Source organism: Bos javanicus, chromosome 24, assembly GCF_032452875.1.
Source record: "Bos javanicus breed banteng chromosome 24, ARS-OSU_banteng_1.0, whole genome shotgun sequence".
Classification (NCBI taxonomy): Eukaryota; Metazoa; Chordata; class Mammalia; order Artiodactyla; family Bovidae; genus Bos; species Bos javanicus.
This window is the reverse complement of record NC_083891.1, coordinates 34,531,952-34,555,667: the sequence shown is the minus strand read 5'-3', so window position 1 is coordinate 34,555,667 and position 23,716 is coordinate 34,531,952. Positions and strand designations below refer to the sequence as shown.

The 23,716-nt window shown below is 41.4% G+C and overlaps 1 protein-coding gene across 1 annotated transcript in view; it reads left to right on the top strand.

Annotated features, from left to right (window-relative positions):
• Nucleotides 1–490: 490 nt before the first annotated feature.
• MIB1 (MIB E3 ubiquitin protein ligase 1) overlaps nucleotides 491–23,716 on the top strand; it is a 98,375-nt gene continuing 75,149 nt past the window's right edge. Inside the window, exons 1-3 of the mRNA XM_061399770.1 lie at nucleotides 491–799; nucleotides 18,847–19,018; nucleotides 20,820–20,949. Coding sequence (XP_061255754.1) covers nucleotides 571–799; nucleotides 18,847–19,018; nucleotides 20,820–20,949 — 531 coding nt within the window. The 5' untranslated portion in view covers nucleotides 491–570. The remainder of the gene's footprint in view (nucleotides 800–18,846; nucleotides 19,019–20,819; nucleotides 20,950–23,716) is intronic.

Sequence of the window (23,716 nt, the reverse complement as noted above, 5' to 3'; positions counted from 1 at the left end):
AGAGAAGGGGGCCCCTGGGCCCGGGCGCTCGCCGGACGCCGGGAGGTACCATCACCGCCCACGGGGGAGGAGGCGGCGCCGGCGCTCGGGCGTCCACCCCGGGGCGAGGGCCCGGGGGAGAAGATAGGCCGGCAGTTAAGCTTGCTCCCCGCCGCCCGCGCCGTCTCCCCAGGGCGAGCCTCCCCCGGCCCCCTCCGCTCCCCGCGCTCCCGGTCGGGGGAGAGCGTGGTTTCCTGGCGGCCGTCGCTGTAGCCCGGCCGGGGAGCCCGGAGGAAGCGGGGGAGTCCCCGCCCACGGCCCCCTCCCCTCTGCCCGCCCGCCGCCGCCTCAGCCTCCGAGCCGCTGCCGTCCGGCCTCCAGGCCGAGAGGGGGGCGCGGCGGCGGCGACGACGGCTGGGGAGCGGCTGCGGGCTCGGCGGGGACCGCGCCGCCGCCCCCGTGAATTATTCCCACGTCCCCCGGGGCTCGCTGCCGCCCCCGCCGGCGCCGAGAGTCCGGCCCGGGCCCAACTCCCTTACGGGCCCCCCGGCGGCGGCGGCGGCGGCGGCGGAGCCCGCAGCTCGGGCCCCGATGAGTAACTCCAGGAATAACCGGGTGATGGTGGAAGGAGTCGGGGCCCGCGTAGTGCGCGGCCCGGACTGGAAGTGGGGGAAGCAGGACGGCGGCGAGGGCCATGTGGGCACGGTCCGGAGCTTCGAGAGCCCAGAGGAGGTGGTGGTGGTGTGGGACAACGGCACGGCTGCCAACTACCGCTGCTCCGGGGCCTACGACCTGCGCATCCTGGACAGCGCGCCCACGGGTAAGGGCGGCCCCCGGGTCTCGGGGCCTGCGCGTGGAGCAGGGGCGACGCGGAGTGGGTGGGGGGCGTCGGGCGGCCTGGGCGAAGCCCCGCGGTCCAACGCCTCCCCGGCCGCGCCCGGCCGGAGGGAGCGGGTAGGGAAAGAGCCAGAGGGAATTTTAGGTTCCTTACCTGGTAAACACAAACTTACAGAAAAAAAGACTCCCCTGCTTCCCTTCCCTCCGCCCAGTCCCCAAGGGAAATGATGGCTGCACCAGTACAAGGATGCTTTCAAACCTGGAAGGCACAAAGCACCGGGAAGACAACAGACCCCTCCCCTCTTCCAGGGAAGGGATCTGGAGAGGCCTGTCCAATTGAATTGAAATAATCAGCCTCCAAGTGATAAGTGTCTGAAGGGAGGCTTGCCTTGCCATATGGTGTTTCGTTGGCCGGTAACAATTACCGAGGGGCCGTTGGTACCTCGGTTTTGTTGCGATTCCCTTTCTTCCTCATCTGACATGCAGAAAGACTTGGAGTTCTGTAGCTGAATGCCACTTGATACCCTGTGGACTGATTTTTCATCTAAATTGTTTCCTTGTGTATCTTTATAGCAATAGAAGGAAAAACAGTCTCAATATTGAACCCTTTCTTTGTGTTAAATACTCTCTCAAGTGGATGATAGGCATAGGGTCACCTGGTATCTTTTAACATCTCAGTTCATCTGTAAGGTTAAGGCAGAGACTTATCCATTAACAAGGCTGAGTCATTGTCTTTCTCGATTCATCACATTTCAGGGAACTGTTGGTTACTGATTCTAGAATTTTTCTGTAATGTAATCACCTGAAAGCTTGTTCTCAGAATAATTTAATCGAATTCGTTTTCACGTAGATTTATCCTTGGGACCCTGTTCAGTAGGAAATAGTTTCAGATTTCATATTTGATAGTTTTCAGCATGCTTTAGCTATTTCTAAAGCTTTATGATTGAGTTTGGCAAAATCTAACAGATCCTGTAATGGGTACATAGTTATTATTAGCAGCCAATAGAAAGGAAATTAACACAAAGGCAATTCAGTTATTGAATAGATAATGCCTAGAATTGTGTTTCTTAGCTGGTTGTTTAAATGTTGCAGAAGATTTATGTGCAGGGCCAAAAGAAAAGATTTCCCGGTACAGGAAGGGACCACCAGTGTGTTCTTACAGAATACTCACTGGAAGCATATGTAAATATCAATGTATTGTAAATCTGCAACCCTTTTAAAACAGTGTTAAGAAACTACTGTATTACTCTCTTCTGTACTTCTGCTTCTTAATAGTACCTATTATTGATTGTTATACTATGCTATGCTAAGTCGATTCAGTCGTGTCCCACTCTTTGCAACCCTATGGACTGTATAGCTTGCCGTGCTCCTGTGTCCTTGGGATTCTCCAGGCAAGAATACTGGAGCGGGTTGTCATGCCTGTCTCCAGGGGATCTTCTCCATCCAGGGATCGAACTTGCATTCCTTATGTCTCCTGCATTGGCAGGCAGGTTCTTTACCACTCGCGCCACCTGGGAAGCCCCTTGGTGATTGTTCCATGTTAGCAAATATAGGTCTACCTTATTATTTTATAGCTGCATAATATTCCAGTGATTGTATGCCGTACTTTATTTAACCAGTGGTATGTTGATGGACATTTGTATTGTTCCAGGTCTTATTTACAATGATGTTTTGAATGAGTCTTTGAACATGTATATGGATGTGTATTGAGCGCTGCGGAAGTGGAATTGCCGCATCAAAGGGTACATATATGTAACATTTTGGTAGATGTTGACTAAATGCCCTGCAGAGACATTTTTACCAATTTGCCCTCCTAACAACACTATGGGGCATATTCTTGTTTCTGGACACTCTTAATTAAAACTTTATCCTGCTGGCGCAAGCTAAACTTTGACCACAACTCAACAATTTGAAGGCATCTTGGGATCCGTAATGGTAGGTTTATGGGAAACTTTAAATATCTTTCCAGGGTAAAGGTAAAGTGTAACAAATCCTCTACTGCAGCAGGTTTTGAAGGGATATTCCTGTTCCCTGCATGCTTTATAGTATGGGATATATCTGTCCTATAAATAGTTTCATTATCTTATGTAAAAACAGGTATTTTTCAGAGGTTTAAAAATCTTAGTTTACAAGATAATTTTACACATTATTTAATCTATTGGTATGTATCAGTTCATCTTGTTCATCGGATGCTGTTAGCAAACGTTTTTAAAACCCCTATAGAAAATTAGTGTTGCAAATAAAGCAAGAAAGTAAAGTTTCTTAAAGGAGGCAACGTCTGCTCTGTTAAAATGTAGAGCAGTCCTGTTTACTGTCTGGGACAGGGAGTCCTGTTTACTGTCTGGGACAGGGTTTCTCAGTTTTGGCACTGTTGCTGTTTGGAACTGATTAGATAATTCTTTGCTGGAGGGGCTCCCCTGTGCACGCGCCTCTGCCCACTGGTAGTAGCCATGATAACCCAGAATATTTCAGACAGTGCCAGGTGCCCCCTAGAGAGCAGGGTTGCCCCCAGTTGATACTCATTAGTTTCAGGATATGTGCTTATGTGGTAAAAGTATACCAAAAAGTAATAATAAATGCCAAACTCAGGGGAGTGGATATCTTTACATTGAAGGAAGTGTAGTGTGGTAATTTTTTTGGTAAATTTTATGTCGTAAACTGGGTCGTGGGTGTGTAGGTGTTTGTTATATTTTTATGCCTTTTGTGTTCTTAAGCTTCATTGTTTTTAAAATTCTTATAATATTTACCAGGACAACTGAGATTGATTATTCAAGTTTTTGTTTCTTATGTGTACTCACAGTATATGAATAGAAAATTTATTGAAGTCTGGGAATTAAGAAATGGGTACGTTTTAAAATAAAATTCTGTGAAACTTGCTAAGAATTAAGGATTCTGGAGTGGTTGAGTCATTTTGAATCTTTCTGTTATTCCTTTACTGTGTTTTGGAGATTTTGTCCAAGGGTTGTATGTGGGGTCTGTCACGTTTTGGCACATAAGCTTTATTTTATTTCTTTCGGGTGTCATATGATAAGTTTGAATTTATGGCTAGGATAGTCAAGCTTTGAAAAGAGGAGCATTTAGTGTATATTTGAATGATATAACTTCTGTCTTGTATCCAGATATATTTGGTTAATTTGTAGTGAGTAAGAAGATTGTGGAAATACCTATGTTATTGAATTCGTTGGGAGTTCATTTTGGGAACTGTGTAATCAAGTAGGTATAGTCAACATTTTATCATTTAGATACTGACTTTATAGGATTGGGGAGAAATGTCTTTTTACTCACTGCTCGTTTTTTGGTCACTTGACCTCAGTGTTGTATTGTTACCAGAGAAAGAGTGGAGAAGATAATTTGCGTTGCCCATTAAGGTTCTGTCTACCCTCCTGAGTATGGATAGTGAAAGTTAGAAGTATAGATGATTTTATTTAAAATCAGCTTCTGGTATTGTTGGTCCAGGCTGTCTTGGGGTGGTTCTTTGTCGTTTTCTTCCACCCCTGGCAAAGAGTGCTTCTTGGTCACACGTGGACCAACTCCTTAGACATCATGACTCAGTTGAAGGCCTAGCAGTGCTCACCCTGGTTAAAAAGTGAAGTCAATTAATAACCCTCAGCATTTCCTTTCCGAGCCCCCTTATTTCTCTTCTGATCTACAGGAGAAAAGAGTGTTATCTGGGGAGAGAGCCTTGGGAAAAAACAGGACTTTTGTGAACAGTGTTTGGAGAGTAGGATGCCAGACCTGAAAAGGATGAGATATTGTGAGATGAAAGTGAAAGTGAAGTCGCTCAGTCGTGTCTGACTCTTTGCGACCCCGTGGACTGTGGCCCACCATGCTCCTCTGTCCATGGGATTTTCCAGGCAAGAGTATTGGAGTGAGTTGCGATTTCCTTCTCCAGAGGATCTTCCCGACCCAGGGATCGAACCCAGGTCTCCCGCAGGATGCTTTACCGTCTGAGCCACCAGGGAAGTCCTAACCATTGTGAGATGGTTTTTGCTAAAGGCATCTGTAAGGAGAGCTTGATTTTCCTAAAGAGCCTGTCTATTTTGAAGACTTAGATAACATACCTTTTCCTTTTTTATCTTCATCTACTAAAACGATGTTCTAAATGATGAAAGTCCATCTAGTTTTAATACTCCCTGTAGATTGCAACTTGGTTGAACGAGGACCTCAAGAAATCAACTTGAAGTTCTCAAGAATAGTTACCCCTCTATCAGTACTTGTCAGAGAGTAAGCATGGCTATGGTTTTTCCAGTGGTCATGTATGGATGTGAGAGTTGGACTGTGAAGAAAGCTGAGCGCCGAAGAATTGATGCTTTTGAACTGTGGTGTTGGAGAAGACTCTTGAGAGTCCCTTGGACTGCAAGGAGATCCAACCAGTCCATTCTAAAGGAGATCAGTCCTGGGTGTTCTTTGGAAGGAATGATACCAAAGCTGAAACTCCAGTACTTTGGCCAGCTCATGGGAAGAGTTGACTCGTTGGAAAAGACTCTGATGCTGGGAGGGATTGGGAGCAGGAGGAGAAGGGGACGACAGAGGGTGAGATGGCTGGATGGCATCACCAACTCGATGGACATGAGTTTGAGTGAATTCCGGGAGTTGGTGATGGACAGGGAGGCCTGGCATGCTGCAATTTATGGGGTTGCAACGAGTCGGACACAACTGAGCGACTGAACTGAACTGAAGCATGCAGGTCACCTGGGAACCTTTAAAAATTCAGATTCTGATTCACTAAGTGTGGAATTCAGCAAGGGTAGTTTAAAAGCTCCCAGGTGATGGAGATGATGTTGGCCCTTGGACACACCTGGTCTTAGTTGTGGCATGTGCTTAGTTGCTCAGTCGTATCTGACTCTTTGCGACCCTGTGGACTGTAGCCCACCAGGCTCCTCTGTTCATGGGATTCTCCAGGCAAGAATACTAGAGTGGGTTGCCATGCCCTCCTCCAGGGGATCTTCCCAACCCAGGGATCTAACCGGGGTCTCCTGCATGGCAGGCAGATTCTTTACTGTCTGAGCCATCAGGGAAGCCCTAGTTGTGGCATGCGAACTCTTGAATTGCGGCATGTAGGGTCTAGTTCCCTGACCAGGGATTGAACCCAGGCTCCCTGCATTGGGAGCACAGAGTCTTAGCCACTGGACCACCAGGGAAGTCACCTGTAATGCTGTCTTAATATATGGTGGTGGTTTAGTTCCTGCTGCTGTCACTTCAGTCGTGTCCAACTCTGTGTGACCCCATAGACGCAGCCCACTAGGCTCCCTGTCCCTGGGATTCTCCAGGCAAGAAAACTGGAGTGGGTTGCCATTTCCTTCTCCAATGCATGAAAGTGAAAAGTGAAAGTAAAGTCGCTCAGTCGTGCCCGGCTTTTAGTGACCCCATGGACTGCAGCCTACCAGGCTCCTCCGTCCCTGGGATTTTCCAATTCTTACAACCCCACGGACTGTGTGGCCTGCCAGGCTCCTGTGTCCATGAGATTTCCCTAGGCAAGAATACTGGAGTGGGTTGCCATTTCCTTCTCCAGGATCAAACCCAGGTCTCTTGCATTATAGGCGGATTCTTTACCAACAGAGCCATCAAACTACAGGCTTATCTCTGTGGTTAGATTAGATATTTCTTTTTGGATGTGTCTCCAGGTAGCCTCCCACAGGTTCTCTCCTCCACCTTTAATTGCTAGACAGTGTGATTGCAGTGTTCCCTGTGCTCCTTTCTGCTGCTCCAGGGATGCTGGTTGTAATTGTCTTTTGCATGAGATGATTAGTTGGGGGGGAAGGAATGTGTGTGTGTTTGTTCCTTGTATCTCCATTTTCTATCAAAACCATAGCTCTGGATGAGTATTTTCTGAATAAATCGCTCTTCTCAAAGAGCTTTGGACTCATTAGATGTACAGGTGGATTCCTAACACAGATAAAAAGAAACTCACGCTTGGAGAGATGAAGAAACTTGTTCAGTCCCAAAGCTGGTGAATGGCAGATTATAGGGACGAAAACTCAGTTAATTCATTGCTTTTCCTCATCATCCTCTCTTCTGTTTATAGTAGTTCAGAAATGATCACCATTTGTACCACTTTTCCTGAGGGAAAGTTGACTAGAAAACTGAGATAAATTGTTCTAGTCGGTGATATGGTTGTTTGATTAACTTAATGTAACACTATGGTTGGACATTAATGGTTTACATGTATCCCACATGTAACATGTAATCCAGCCCTATGGGACCCCTCCTTTAAGCCTCTTACATTTAAATAATCCTGTTTTTTCATTGTTTTCCCATTTTTAGAAGTGGTGATTTGCGTGGTTTCCTGTCTGCTGACTGGACCCTGATTAATGCAGTGTGTTTACCTAACTCAGTCTTATGTTTCTATTTCATTTACCAGTTAAGTAAACATTTTTATTGAAATTTAGCTGGTAGTTTTCCATCTTTTCTGATCCTGATCATTTCTTACAAACGAATTGGAAGGTGTTTCATTTTTATATTTTGAATAAATGAATTCAGAATCCACTGAATTTAAGATGAAATAAAATGATTTTCTTTTATGGATGCAGATATTAGAGTTTATTGGTGACACACAGTGTTTCAGCATTAAAGACCACATAATGAGGGAAGTATCTTCAGATGTCACTTTTCACCTTGCTTACTCTAGTTCCCTTTAGACTGCATTTATTTTCTTATCTCTTGTCAGACATCACCTTTACCTGGAGGGACAGATTAAATGGTATAATTAAAAAATATATGTATCTTCTAGGAAGCATACTGTTAGCAACCACTTTTCATTCTAGAAAAGGTGTGCAATTTGGGAATACTTACTCTTATTTTGTAGGAAAAAAAAGAAACTTTAAGCACTTTATCTCAAGATAATCAACGTGTGGTTTCATATCATTAAGATGTATTCTGCAAGTCTGCCTAGCTATGTCTTAGTGTGCCAGAAGTGAGCGACATTGTTAGACCCTCAGCTGTCAAACTCCCACCCATCCTCACTACACCTTGTATTGTGTGTGTTGTATGATTTTTTTTTGTTTTTAGTGACGCACTGAGGGTTCTAGTATCAGCTGAGTAATGTATAATTACTAACCTAATTTAATTCTTAGATTTTTAGAAAATAGTAAATGTGAACGTTTTAATGGAAGTCCATACCCTTTTTCAGAATGCTTGGGACTGAGTTTATAAACTTTTGGAATTTAGAGCTGTAATATGGTATTCCACAGCATACATATCACCCACTTCCAGGTTCAGAGCAGCACCTGTCATATCAGATACACCAGTATTTCTGCAGAAAGCGTATGAATAATTATACTAAGGGAAAAACATCTGCTTCACTGAATACACCGAAGCCTTTGACTGTGTGGATCATGACAACCTGTGGAAAATTCTTAGAGATGGGAATATCAGACCACCTTACCTGCCTCCTGAGAAACCTGTGTGTGGTTCAAGAAACAACAGTTAGAGCTGTACATGGAACAATAGATTGGTTCAAATTTGGGAAAAGGAGTACATTAAGTCTGTATATTGTCACCCTGCTTATTTAACTTATATGGAAAGTACATCATGCAGAATGCTGGGCTGAATGAATCACAAGCTGGAAATCAAGATTGCTGGGAGAAATTTCAACAACCTCAGATATGCAGATGATATGACTCAAATGGCAGAAAGTGAAGAGGAACTTAAGAGCCTCTTGATGAGGTTGGAAGAGGAGAGTGAAAAATCTGGCTTAAAACTCAGCATTCAGGAAACTAAGATCATGGCATCTGGTCCCATCATTACATGGCAAATAGAAGGGGAAAAAGTGAAAACAGTGGCAGATTTTATTTTCTTGGGCTCCAGAATCACTGTGGATGGTGACTGCAGCCATGAAATTAAAAGATGCTCCTAGGAAGGAAAGCTATGACAAACCTAGACAGCGTATTGAAAAGCAAAGACATCACTTTGCTGACAGAGGTCTATATAGTCAAAGCTACTGGTTTTTTCTGAATATGCATTGGAAGGGCTGATGCTGAAGCTGAAGCTCCTGATGTGAAGAGCCGACTCATTAGAAAAGACCATGATGTTGAGAAAGATTGAAGGCAGGAGGAGAAAGGGGACGACAGAGGATGAGATGGTTGGATGGCATCACTGACTCAATGGACGTGAATTTGAGCATCCTCCAGAAGATGGTGAAGGACAGGGAAGCCTGGCATGCTGGAGTCCATGGCGTCACAAAGAGTCGGACACAACTGAGTGACTGACTGAACAAAACAACAACATAGCCTTTTGTTCATTCAGATCAGGATTTACCACTCAGTTTGCTGCTCATTTACAAACAACTTGAGAATTTTGGGATTTTGGAATAGATAAGAGATTGTGAGCCTGTCTCTTCCATTTCATAGCACATTCTTTTGTATTTCCTGGGTCATGTACCTCACTTTGGAGACTGTTGTACTGAGTCACCAGACAAGAGCTTAAGCATGTGAAGTATCTGTGGGAAAATGGCTCTTTTAGAACATTGCTCATTCTCCTAAGCCCATTTCTTTGCTCATATACTTTCAGATGTCCCCGTGGCCAGTTTAGCTTGCCCCCCACCCCCTTTTAAACTGGGATGTTTGCATTACAATAAACCACCTCCTCGGACTGAACTAGGAACACAGAAACAATTTGATCTTTTTCCCATAGATTAGCTCTGTGTAAATAGGTTCTTAGGAAATAGTCTGGTATCTAAGTTATCTTTACAAGTTCATTTCTGAGGGAAAATGATCCTGAATTCTAAACAACCAGCTTTTAAATGAACTTGTAGAACACAACTAAGATAAGGTGGGGTTTAAACTAATGGAGGAGATAATGGAACGTAGCAGGTAGTCCAGACACTCACTTCTGGCTTGGAGTGACTTTGGGAGTATATTTACTTTAGTAGATGCTTGCTGTGGTTAGGATTAGTTTATATTCTCTATGCACACTCATGATAAGAGTATATGGCTTTCTCCCAGGGGTGGGTTTATTGTCTTGATGATAATTTTGTTCCTAAAAAAGCAAGAAATGGGGTGGAAACTTCTGATATTAAAAAAATCATTATTTGGACTTTGGGAGTTTTGTAGGGCTGCTGCTGCTACTGCTGAGTCGCTTCAGTCATGTCTGACTCTGTGCGACCCCATAGACGGCAGCCCACCAGGCTCCCCCATCCCTGGGATTCTCCAGGCAAGAACACTGGAGTGGGTTTTGTAGGGCTAGTAGTAATAATAAATCGTGAAAGCTTGGGATTGTGATGTTTTACATTATGGTGCCTTGCTTACCTCCCTTTGCCAGCCTCTCTTCGTGGAACAGTGGAAAATGCACCGGGTTAGTAGGGAAGTTAAGGTGTTTGTTCATTCTCTGTTTCCTCATGTGGACTTGCTAACTAGAGGATCAGACATTTACCGGACTTGCATCATGTGTCAGAAATTATGCCAAGCTTTTTACATACTTTATCTCATTTAGTCCTCATAAAAGTGTTATTTGATAGCCTTCATTTTACCGATGAGAAAACAGGCTATGGGAAATGAACAAGTTTGCCCAAGATTTCATAAGTAGTTGGTTGATGGTTGAGGTTCACATCCAGGCTTGTCAGTTCTCCCCCACCCCCCATACTTTATAACATTAATCTCTCTAAACTTTAATTCTTCATCTGTCAAATGAAGTTGGAGTAGGTAAAGTTACGTAGATGTTTTGCTTCTAAAATGAAATAATGAAGTTTTATCTGTTAGGAGGGAAAAAAGTGGATAAAGTTCTCATTTTTGTTTCATTTCATTTTCTACTCTTGTGTAACAAGTGCTAAAATAGATAGCAAATATATTACTGATATTGCTAGTTGTGTGCCTAGTTTGATACCTTGTTTCTTTTGTTTGAATTGTGTGAGGCATGATTGTTATGCAAGCTTTTAATAAAGTAGAGTAGAAAAAATAGATGAGAGAATAACTTGTCCAACAGAAAAGATGAGAGAATCGTAGATTTTGAGTGAGACACTTTCAAAGACATCTCCTTAACTCAAAATAAGAGTTGGTTGGAAGTCGATGGTGTTTCACTCTACTACACTATTGAAATTAACTAAGAAATAGATAATTTTTTCATTTTCCCAAGGGGCACTAGTGGTAAAGAACCTGCCTGCCAATGCAGGAGACCTTAGTGACAAAAGTTCAGTTCCTGGATGGGGAAGATCCCCTGGAGAAGGGCTTGGCAACCCACTCCAGTGTTCTTGCCTGGAGAATCCCTTGGACAGAGGAACCTGGTGAGAGGAGTCCATGGGGTTGCAGAGTCAGGCACGCAGACAATCTTTTCAGTTTTTAAAATGTATCTCTCTGAGATTTATTTGGTTATTAGAATGGGATTCAATAGCTTTTATTTTGAGTGTAGTATGTTAAATGAGAAACATGATGCCCTAGATATGTAATTATTCTTCAAACAAAATCAGAGCTAAGTAAAGAAAAAACCCAGGTGGAGTCAAGAGCATAAGAGGCCAAGCTTTGTAATCAGACTCACATGGTTTGAATTTGAGCCCGCATATCCTCAATTTCTTCATCTATAATTGAGAATAATAATGCCTACCTTTTAATATTGTTGGGAAGGTTATGTGATATATGTGAAGCACCTAGCTTGGTGTACTGATTTAAGTAGTAATTAGTATTAATAATAATCTTATTTTCACTAATTTACTGTTTCTCAAGAGTAAGGAATGTGGAGTATACCAAGCAGCTGGCAGGTCACAAAGGCCTCACCCTCATCAGGAATTTTAATTACATTTCAGTCAGTTTCTAAACAATAAGTACTTTGATGGTTCAGGGAGGATAAGATGCATATTCTAGTTGGTTAACCCTCTTTAATCTCTGTAAACTTTTTGTCACCCTGATTTGGCTTAAAATTAAGTGAATCCATAAATCAGAAATAGGAATTCCTGGTTAGTTGAGTTACATCAGCAAATAGTTACGCCACAATAAGTAATTGCGTTTAAACACAGGTTGATGGCTTGTATATTACTTCTTACTGTTAGGTGAAATCTTTTAATTAGGGCAAAAAGGTAGAGGGTTAACTAGGCACTGTACTAGTCTAGGAATGCTTATCTTTTACTTTAAAAGTTTATTACACAGTATTTAAGATATAAACACTGTACTTCTTCCCAATTTCATTCCCTTCCTCTCGTAAAGTATCCACTCTGTAGAAATTCTGCTACCACTGTGTAGAAATTAGTAGTTCCTATGGATTTCTTTACATTTATGCTATGTTGTATATATCTGTAAACAATCAACATTTTTGTATTCTTGTATAATTTTAAAATGGAGCATTATGGTTGAAGAGTTCATCCCTGTCGAATTGTGTGGCTCTTAAAGGTTCATTTTAGATACTCCGTTATATACCTCATATATGCCTGCACTCTCCTGTTAATGAACATTTACATTATTTACTCTTGCTTCACATAATGAACTGCTTATAGTGAGAAACTTCTCTATTTCGATCATCTTTTCTCTCTAGAAATTTAGCAGTTTACTTAAATCAATGCTTTGTGGATTTGAACTGTTTTCCTTGCCTCTTTTAAGAACTTGTGGTTATTGATTTCAATTAGCATGTTTTACCGTTTTCATAAAATTAGCCAACAAAAAGACTTAAGCTATGTAAATTCTCTAAGTTACTGAATTTAGGCGAGATGTCATTAAATGTAGAGCAGATGGTCATTTAAATATTAGAATGAGTCAAAAGCTATCATCAGGTGGTTCATTTAACAGTGGCAGATGTCTTCATAAAGCTTAGCAAAGGGAAAGAGCGTTACTCTCTAGGGTGATGTGGTATTCTATAAGGAGAAAAAACACTAATGGGGTTAGTTAAGGAATTAAATTTCAAGAAAGGGAAATTTTAAGGAATAACTCTTGCTAGGGCTGAGGAGATTTTGAATGGAAGAGGACAGTTTTAGGTGAGAATGAATTGGGTGGATGAAGTAAGGGCAAACAAAAAAGCTACCACAGTAAGAGGTTACTAAAATGTTGGCCTTCTCATTTAAGGCTCTTTCTCCTTTTTAATGTTTTCTTTAAATATCAACTTTTGTTTTAAAGTCAATTCATTGCATTGTCATTAAAATTCTCTCCTGCTCATTTTGGTGTTGGAGCAGCTGCTTTGTTGACTTTCTCCAGTTCTCAGCATTGGTCAGTTTCACAGCTGTTCGGTAGCTTTGTTGGCATTTGAACTGTGGGAACCAAAAAAGGATTTGGATGTGCTTTTGTATGCATTAATGGTTTTCTTGAAGTATTCTTAAAACCATGAATTGTAGGAGGGTGTTTTGTTTTTAACCAGTTATCATTGTGTGTTTAAATGGTTCCATTTAAAGAAAGCGTATACTCAGATTATGAGCTGATGAATGTTATCCTTGTACGTGTGGAAAATGCACTTAGAGATGAAAAATATGTAAGTAGGGGACTAGCTGAAACCTGGACTTGTCTTTTTTTGGTCAGGTGGGGATACGTTTTCCCTTTGGCTCTCATCAGTCCACACTGCTTTGAAGAGCTGGGCCAGTAGTTTAGGGTGTGCCTCTCAGTGTGTGTGGGGCCAGTTTGTTTAGTATGCTTGGCTTTTTGTGATAGCATAGGAGACCTATCTTAGACCTTGTTCAGAAATGTAACTGTTGTGTGGACATTTACTGTCACTGCTCTTTGATATTATGCAGTTTTGGGTCCTGGTGTTTTCCTGAGTTAAGACAGATTAAGGAGTGTACGTGTTAGGTATGCATTTTATTTTCATAAGCATGGAATAACTAGGTTAGGCTATGGGTTAAAAGAAAAAAACTTTGAGTTGTTAGGTACCACATTGCTAACGTAACAATTTGAAAGTTGGTTTCTATAAATCATTGGAGTTCCTCGTATTTTTATTTTCAGCTTTTATTTTAATTGTAAGGGACATATACCAGCATTTCTGATGCTTATACTGCATATTAAATGCCCCTTCTTACCCAGCTGCTTCCTGCAATTAATATACACTGAGTGTAGAAAACTTGAAAAACCACAAAGGGGAATGAATCCCATCAAGCACATTTTGGGGGTTATCTTTCTAATTTTTCTGTGCATATGTGTTATACATATAATTTATTTACCAAAGTGCTGTATTGTAATTCTTAGCAAACTACTTTATAAAATAATAATATTGTTTACCATCTCAGTAATGTTTCTTCTGCAATGTAGTTTAATAACCACAGAGAATTTTCCTTTATGGATTACCTTAGTTGATGCATAAATTGTCTCATATTTTCAACATCAGTTATGTTAAATTTTTATTTACTACAAAAAATTTGGTATCACTGGGTGTACCTTTTTAAAATTTTCAAGGCGGGGTCAAAATCTTTAAAAAGCATTTAAAACATTTTGCAGGTACCTTCTCTGTAGATACTGTATCAATTTCTGTTTCCCTCGCAACAGTATCCACCTGACTGGCTTTCTTGACACCATCTTCACATACATGGATGTGTTATTTGTAATGTGTGCTGATTCAGGAAGATAAAGTTGGTATCTCTTGTACTTCCTTTTTAAAGTTATGAAATTATAATAAACAGACACTTCTCCAAAAAAGATGTACAGATGGCTAATAAACACATGAAAAGATGCTCAACATTGCTCATTATTAGAGAAATGCAAATCGAAACCACAATGAGGTATCATCTTACGCTGGTCAGAATGGCTACCATCAAGAAGTCTACAAACAGTAAATGCTGGAGAGGGTGTGGAGAAAAGGAACCCTTTTACACTGTTGGTGGGAATGCAAACTGGTTTAGCCACTATGGAGAACAGTGTGGAGATTGCTTAAAAAACTGGAAATAGAACTGCCATACGACCCAGCAATCCCACTGCTGGGCAAAGACACCGAGGAAACTAGAAGAAAGAGACCCATGTACCCCAATGTACATTGCTGCACTGTTTACAGTAGCTAGGACATGGAAACAACCTAGATGTCCGTAGGCAGATGAATGGATAAGGAAGTTTTGGCACATAAACACTATAGACTGTTACTCAGCTATAAAAAGGAATGCATGGGGCTGAGTCAGTTTGAATGAGTGGATGAAATGAGCCTCTTATACAGAGTGAAGTAAGTCAGAGAAACACCAATACAATATATTCATGCATATATATGGAATTTATAAAGACGATAAATTTATAATGATGATCCTATATGCAAGGCAGCAGAAGAGACACTGATGTAAAGAACAGACTTCTGGACTATGGGGGAGAAGGCACAATCATTATATGTGGGATGATTTGAGAGAATAGCATTGAAACGTGTATATTACCATATGTAAAATAGATGACCAGTGCAAGTTCGATGCACGAAGCAGGGCACTCAAAGTCGGTGTGCTGAGACAACCCAGAGGGATTGGGTTGGGGAGGGAGGTGGGAGCGGGGTTCAGGATGGGGGACACATGTACACCCGTGGCTTATTCATATCGGTGTATGGCAAAAATCACCACAATATTGTAATTATCTACCAATTAAACAATTTAAAAAACCAAAAAATAAATAATTCAAAAGTGTACAAACAGCAAACAAATGTGGAAGCACCCTCCCCTTCCTCATCTGTGCTGCCTCGACCCACTGTGTGCAGTTGGGAGGAGTGGCTTGGTTTTCTCCGTTTGTACACTTTCTGTATGGGTGTGCTTACATGGTTATGTGTGTGACTTCTACATTTTGTGTCATGCTTAGACTTTACTCAAGATTATAAAAGATGCTGTTCAACTATTTTTTCTAGCACTTTTATGATTTCCTTTTTTCATATTTAGCTCATTATCCTTATTTTTGCTACACTGTACTCCAGAGAATTATAACAAAGATTGTATCTTATTTTTAACTTGCTTTGTTTTAGTTGCAATGGTTGCATAACAAATAGCCCAAAACTTTGTATTGTGGAAGATATTTGTGTGCTCGAGGCTTAGTGGGGAATGGCCTGCCTCTGTTCCGCCGTTGTCTGGGGCTTCAGGGAGAAGAGTCAACAGTGGAGGGGCTGGCCCAGCCAGGCTTCCTTGGGCATGTCTTTCCACCTCTCTGTGGCAGCTTCAGGTAGCCAGACTTAGTATGAGAGAGTGCCCACGACATGGCACAGTGGGGGCGGTGGGCGCCATGAATCTTGAAACGGGGAGAGAGAGACACATGGACAGACAAATGGCACAGAAATCATGCAGTGTCACTTTCGCCACCTTCTGTTAACCAAGGCAAATGTCCCCTCTGGTTCAGGGGGGAGGAAAACAGACCTGCCTATTGATGGTCACTTGTTATTCATTGTCCTGTTGTCAGAGGAGCACTTGGGGTGGATATAGTTGGTGAGATTTTCTTTAGAAAATAATCTGTTACACCTTTCCTCCATTTTAAGTATACACTCAGTTTTCTAGGAATGTAACTGATATAAAATCTTAAATCAGGTGTATATCTGTATTTCAGTATTAAAATGATGAATTAAAAAACTGCTCATATAGTGATTTTTGCCATTATTAAAAAGTGCGATTTTTATGAAAATTTAAAATTCGCTTTAGTAGCCTTGCATCAGATATGACAGTTGTTCAAAGTCTTTGTTGATAGGTTTTAAAATTTACCTTAAAATCTTAATGTGAGCCAGGATAATTTCTTTCTTAACTCTGTAGACTTTTGCTATTTGTGTTGGGAGATAATAATTACAAGAATATTTACAAAATTATGTTTTCAAAATGAACACTTTAAGGAAAGGTTATATATTGGTTTAAATCAAAATATAGCAGACTCTTAGTAACCCTTGTGATTAGCCAGATTATGGATTCCTTGCTACTTAGGGGAAAAAAAAACAACAACCCTCTTCATATGATTGAAAAACACCAAACAAATCCTTTCTCTGTACACATTTATACACCCCAAAAGGAAGAATAGATGCAAATTGCATTTGGCTTTCTGATTTATATTCTAAAAACACTAAAGCGTGCAGTACCAGTGAATGCTGGTAGCTCTGAGTTGTGCAGCCATAAATTTGGTTTTTAATTTTAGTTTACAGTCTGTTAAGCTGGAGTCTAATCTCCTTTGAGCCTGTGGCAGATGATCACTTCCATGATTGAGGCAGTCAGAATTAATTAGCCATAGGCTAGAATGGGAAGGGCCGGATGAGCTACCCTTGAGTAGGTCTGTCTCGAATGGCAGGTGTGCCCTCTGTTGCTATCGTGGAGTGAACACAATGAAAGGAACCCAGGGGATAGGTACAGCTCAGGGAAGCTATGAGCTTTGGGGAAAAACCAGAGATAAAATAGTAATTAGTGCATGGAGAGGGTGGGTAATTTGCTAAAATGAAGGTCATCCACACATGAATTAATTGATTATTCTCCATATGTAGTCTCTGGGAAATTGAGAAATTTGTTCTTTAATTTTTGTATAGAGTATTGCTATATTTGCCAAGGATATATGGCAGCTTTGATCATTAAATTAGAATTGGTTGACTAGTACATTTAATATATCTCTATTAAGGTTAAGTGCAGTCTAATTCCTTATATTTGCCTTTTTGCTCTAAATGCCTTTCTAAGTATGTTTACCTCTGTTATATCACTTCAGCTTCACAATCTCTCTTTCCATATTGTCCTGGTCTGCTTGGGCTGCCATAACAATCTACCACAGACTGGGGGATTTGTAAACAACAGGAATTGATTTCTCAGAGACTAGGTAGTCTGAGCTCAGAGTGGTGATGGCTAGTTCGGTTCCCTAGTGAGGGCTCATTCCTTCCAGTGTTCATTTCTCCCCACCCCATCCCTCCCTCGCTTTTACATCTTAACCATCTCAGCGTAGGCACTTAATTTAGAATCTGGTTACCATCCTTATAGAGATTTTAAACTTGGATATAGACAAGAGTTCAGTAGGGTTTTTCTCTTTTCCGGGAAGTAGCAGTAGTGTATGAGTTCTTGTTTAGTTACAGCGGTACTACTTTTGTGTTATAGTTCTTGCGTATTCTGCACATTCTCATTTTATTCTTAGAACATACCTTTCCTTTAAAGATCATATCACTTCCTCCAAAGGGAATGAGGTTCTGAGAACTAATAGGACTCATTTTTAATTTAATTATTGGAAATTTTTCTAAATTTATACAGAACAGAGAGTATAATGAACCCCCGTGTTAACTGTTACCCAACTTCAAATGAGCAGTCTTGTTTCATCTCAGCTCACCGTACTTCCCCTCCTTCTCCACTGTGTATTTTGAAATAAATACTGTAGTTTTACATGTAAATATTTTAGTTAAAATGACTTCTGTGGACACAGAGAAAGCTATTATTGACAGAGCCAGAATTTGATGTAGGAGGGTGTCAGCATCGGGCGTGACCACACAGCATGTCATAAAGTAGTGACACTGATGTTCACAGGCCACACATTGTTTAAAAAACCCCTGGTTTTAATTTACGTGAACAAGTGATCTTAGTGTAACAGAATAGTAAAGGAGCAGTATTCCCTCGTCTTCGTACCATACAGTGTCAGTAGTGGTATTTTTGGTGGAGGTTGTTTTACCAAGTGCTTGTTTTCTTTTTCTAGCATTTATTACTTCTTTTTCCTTAAGGAAACAACAACAACAAACTCAGCTATGTTATTTCCCATTAAACTGGGAAGCAAAAAGTTGCCATTACCTAGGGATAAAAGCTTAAGTTAATTGACTGTTTCTGGTATTATGAGAATAAAACTGTCTTCTTCTTTGGAATTATTTACCTGGAGAATAGGTTTGTGTTGCTCAAAAAGTTTTTAATGTGTTTGAAGTCTGAAACATCTCCTTGATGATAAAGGATTTTTCCTTCTCTCTCTGGATTGAATGTAAGTTTCAGGTTTGGATGAGAGCAAGGAAAGTGCTACTGAGAAGTGTTCTTACTAATGACAAAAGAAGGAATAGAAAAGGTTTAGTCTGTAATTTGTACTCTTTAGAATATTTGCTGTTATCTTGAAACCGTATATGGTTCATTTGAAATACTGTTTCTTGCTTTATTGAGCTATTTTGTAAAATGCTGTGTTCCTATTTTTTCCCTCAGGGAATACTGTTCAAATAAACAGTACTTGAAATTAATGTCAGCATGCATCTCTGTTTTAACAGGCATCAAGCATGATGGAACCATGTGTGATACCTGCCGCCAGCAGCCTATCATTGGCATTCGGTGGAAGTGTGCGGAGTGTACAAATTACGACTTGTGCACCGTTTGTTATCATGGAGATAAACATCATTTAAGGCATCGCTTTTATAGAATTACCACACCAGGGAGTGAGCGGTATGGGAATCAATTTTTCTTTTCCAATTGCGATTCTTTGTCTCTGTTACATTTTTTGTACCATTCAGCCTTAAAAATAGGATTAGGAAATAGCTTCTGACAGCTGGTTTAGTAGGAAGTAGCAGATACCAGGCTAGATGGGGACCAGGGCCACCACAGACAAGAAGAGAACTGGTGCAGCGGAGCTAGGTGCGTTTTTCCAGGATAATCGGGGCTGTTTGTTCTCTTGTATAGAGACGTGGCCCTGCTCAGTGTTTGGATGTGCAAGGGTGGCCCAAGGAAGGCTGATGGTTTTCTCCATATGCATTCTATCCTGTGAACACTAGGGCACAGTTACGGAATCAAGAGACATTTATTCAGACTATAGAGCTTTAAGACTGTACTTGGGTAAATCTGAAGATAAACAGGGCATGTTATTCTTAAAGCAGTTTACAGGTTAAGGGATTGTCATTGATCAGCAGTGATTATCATGTGATGTTTCGGACTGTATATACAGATACATAAAAAGTGTCTTAGGAGCAAAGAGAGGAGTGTTGAGTGTGAGTGGGTGCAGAGGTTTCGCTGATGGAGTATTCTCAGGGAGCTGTGACTAATGCAGAGAAACGAGTCAAGTCGGTGAAGGGAGGCGGCAACAGGAGTAATAGAAAGATGGATTTTTGTGTCATACTGTCCTGGTTCAAATCCTGGCCCTGCCATTTGTTGAGTCATTTTCTGCAAATTGTTTAGTTTTGTCTTTTGCTTACAGTTTTTAAAGTTGGAGTGTAGTAAAGACATTTTGAAAATGAATAGTGAGATGAAAGTAGAATTTAAAAATCCCAGTTCTGTTTGATTTTTTAGGAATGAGAAAGCTGTAGGAAAATAAGGGATGGAAGGCTTTGGAGAACCATGCTTGTCTAGGTAGCTGCATGTACAGTCTCTTTCAAGGTCCGTAGTCTTTTGTAGGTGTACACTGCTTTAGAGACAGTTTGGTGTAGATCAGATCCAGGCCACAGATGTATTTTGCTTGACTTGCTCTCAATTTTTGAGCAATTACTTACCTTGTAAAACCTGTGAAAGGTGAATTTCTGTGAAAGGTGATTTCACAGAAAGATCACTTTATGAATTCTAACTCCCCCTCCACCCAGGCTGTCACCGCAGGGCCTGCATTTGTTCCTGGCAGCGGCTGGCTGAAGCCCAGGAGCATCTGTCCCCTTTAGACAAAGCGTCCTCTGGCGCTCACCAAAGTCCCTACCACTCCTTATTGTCTTCCTCTGCCCAAGGTCGAGTGCCATTCGTCATTTGCCATTGCCGTGGTGCCGTCTCTCTCAGGCCCTCGTTTGCAGTGTGTGCCTGGCAGTTGTCGGGTTTTGTATAGGCCATCTCTAAAGTAGTGAAGAGTTGCAGTGATACCCTGCAGTGGTCAGACTGGATTCATGTGTTGATTCCATTCCAGTTTAACTTTTGTGACCTTGGGCAAGTTATGGATGCTTACCTCTTTGGGACTTTTTGTAAAATGAGTAATGTAATAAATAGTACCTTTATCTTAAGGTGGGTAACAGAGTTTATATCTCTGTTTTTATGTATAGGAAAAGCTAAGTGAGTATAAACTGTTGTTATTATTCCAACTACTAATGTCTTCATCAGCATACCTTAGGGAATGTGGAAAGTATTCCTGTTACTTTTATGGTGTTAACCAGAGCAAAGAAAAATCTTTTGTATTTTCAAAATAACCTTTTATATAGTCGTTATTTTAAAAAATAAATTGCCACCCATTACCAATTTTATTTTTATATAAAATTGAAAATAGATAATCTTCTTTTAGGGTTCTGTTAGAGTCTCGTAGAAAATCGAAGAAGATCACGGCCCGAGGGATCTTCGCAGGTGCCAGAGTGGTACGAGGAGTGGACTGGCAGTGGGAAGATCAGGACGGAGGGAATGGACGCAGGGGAAAGGTAAAGGTTGTTTCTGATCCGTCATGTTATTCTCGAATACTGTATATTCAGTAGATGTTAAAACTACTGTAATTGAATTTCGTGGCCCATTTTCTTTAAGGCCAATAACAGTTTCTTAAACTTTTTATTTTTTTTCCCCTGGGAAGAAAAACGATTGTTCCCTCTCTGCTGTACACGTTGGTGTTCAGTGAGAAGATCGGTGGGTAGACAGTTTTCTTTTCCTCCTCTAGGCTTCACGTTGCTGTTTTGCTGTCCAGAATGCCTTTCCCAACATCCTTTTTGGGCCAGTCCTCCTTAAGCAGTATCTCATGCTCTTGGCTTTCTTGTTATTAACATTTCATGTGAATTTGCTTGCTTTATGTTCCATTCCCTCACAGATGCGTTTCTGAGAGATCATAGGTAGAGTGGTCTGGGGGTCAATTACGGCAGTTATTCTGAAGGGAATTTTGTAGTCTCTTCAATGGGGTGGGATAACCAGAGATACAGGGTAAGTGGGTTGTTGGTTTTGCTTATTTTGGATTTCGTGTTGCTTTTGCTGATGATGCAGTCGTTGATCAGTCAGCAAATCCTGAACGTATGTTCTGGGTGTTTTGCTCGGTGTACTGAATGTGTTTTCAAATCCTGAATGTGTGTTCTGGGTGTTTTGCTTGGTGTACTGAAATTAATAGCATTTCCCTTTGAGACTTCAGCGTCAGTCCCTGTTCCACTGTTACCTTCTGTAAAATATTGTTCTTAGCATTAAGGAATGATGACTTTAAAGTTTGTGTCATCTGAGGAATTCTTCCTAGGGACTTGAAGGCCTCTTGTACTACTTGGTGCTATATAGATTCTTTTGAATTTAAGATTTTTAAACATTTGTCAAATAAAATGTTTTCCAAATTCAGAGTATTGCTGTGTTGATTTCATTTTTAAATGATAAGGTCTAATGTTTAACGTTTGGAAGTCAGACAAATATTTTAGTCTTTTGTCTTTTAAGTACTTTGATTTTTATTAGGAAGCAATGCTTTTTAAGAAAAACTTTAGTAAATATTTACTGACCACATAGGTGCAGGACTGCAAGGAGATCCAACCAGTCCATTCTAAAAGAGATCAGTCCCGGGTGTTCACTGGAAGGACTGATGCTAAAGCTGAAACTCCAATACTTTGGCCACCTCATGAGAGGAGTTGACTCATTGGAAAAGACTCTGATGCTGGGAGGGATTGGGGGCAGGAGGAGAAGGGGACGACAGAGGATGAGATGGCTGGATGGCATCACCGACTCGATGGACATGAGTTTGGGTGAACTCCGGGCTTTGATGACGGACAGGGAGGCCTGGCGTGCTGCGGTTCATGGGGTCGCAAAGAGTCGGACATGACTGAGCGACTGAAGTGAACTGAATTAGGTGCAGGATTCTGTTCCAGGCGTGAAGGTTGTAGGAATAAACAGAAAAGACGAGGCTCCTACTCTTGGGAGGCCTGTGTTCTCATTAGAGGAGATGGAGAGCCAGAATTCAAATCTAAGTTCTGTGACCAGCAGCATTAGTGTCACCTGACAGCTTGTTACAGGCATGCTAGGTAATAGGTCACCTTCCTCCTGGACTTTCCAAATTAGAATCTTCATGTTAATAAGATACCGAAGTCACTCAAGTGCAGGTTAAAGTTTGAGAAGCACATTTCTTTCTTTCTTTCTTTCTTTCTTTCTTTTTTTGTATTGGGGTATAGCCAGTTAACAATGTTGTGAAAGTTTCAGGTGGACGGCAGAGGGACTCAGCCATATATATACATGTGTCCATTCTCCTCCAAATTCTCTTCCCATCCAGGCTGCCACATAACATTGAGCAGAGTTCCCTGTGCTGTGCTATACAGCAGGTCCATGTTGGTTATCTGTTTGAAATACAGCAGAGTGTACATGTCCATTCCAAACTCCCTAACTATCCCTCATCTCCCCTCCCCACCCGCACCCTGGGCAACCATAAGGAGAAGCACGTTTCTAGAAGCAACACTAGACCACAGACCAGTGTGAGTTTGGGGAAGACACCATCTGTGGCTAAATGGAGTGCTATGGGGGCATGCTTGGCAAGCCAGTGGCAGAGCAGAGGTATCCCTTGGGGGGTGGGCACAGGAACAGCCTTGTCCCAATGCAGAGGGTCTTGGTGAGTGGAACTCAGGCTGGATGTAACCCTCTGCTTTCCTCTTTGGCAAGGCCTTTTGTGCAGTAAACAGCTTCTGCAGTTGTTTACTGCAATCCTGTGTCACATGGGGTGTATAAAACATATGTTGAAGCTTGAAGAATAGTAGTGAAATTTTAAAAGGTAAATTTTATTCCTACTCTACGGGTTAAAAAAGAGTGTTACGAATACCTGTAAAAGCCTTCTGTTTACTCTTTCCCAGCTGCAAAGCCCTGCAAGGTAACTAATTCTTCCTGTCATTATTCCCTTGTTTGTCTTTATTACTGTATGACTTAGTGCTCTGTATTACAACATTTAGGATTTAAGTTTTTGAGAAACCAAGTAGCAAGCAGAAATTTAGCCTTTGTAAAGACAGAGCAGAATTGTGCTTTTAGACGAATGCTTCTAGGGAGAAGATAAACTGAATTTAGTCTCTGGATAATGACATCCCTGGGAGCTTGTAAGAGTCTTTCTGGGGTAGTCAGTAGACACGGTCATTAGTAGGTCCTGGAAAACACGGGGCTCAGCACGGTCAGAACACCAGGAAGGGCAGAAGTATGGACCGCGTGCTGTACACTGAACAGGAATGTAGTCAGAGGGCATGTGTTGTTTGCTTCCAA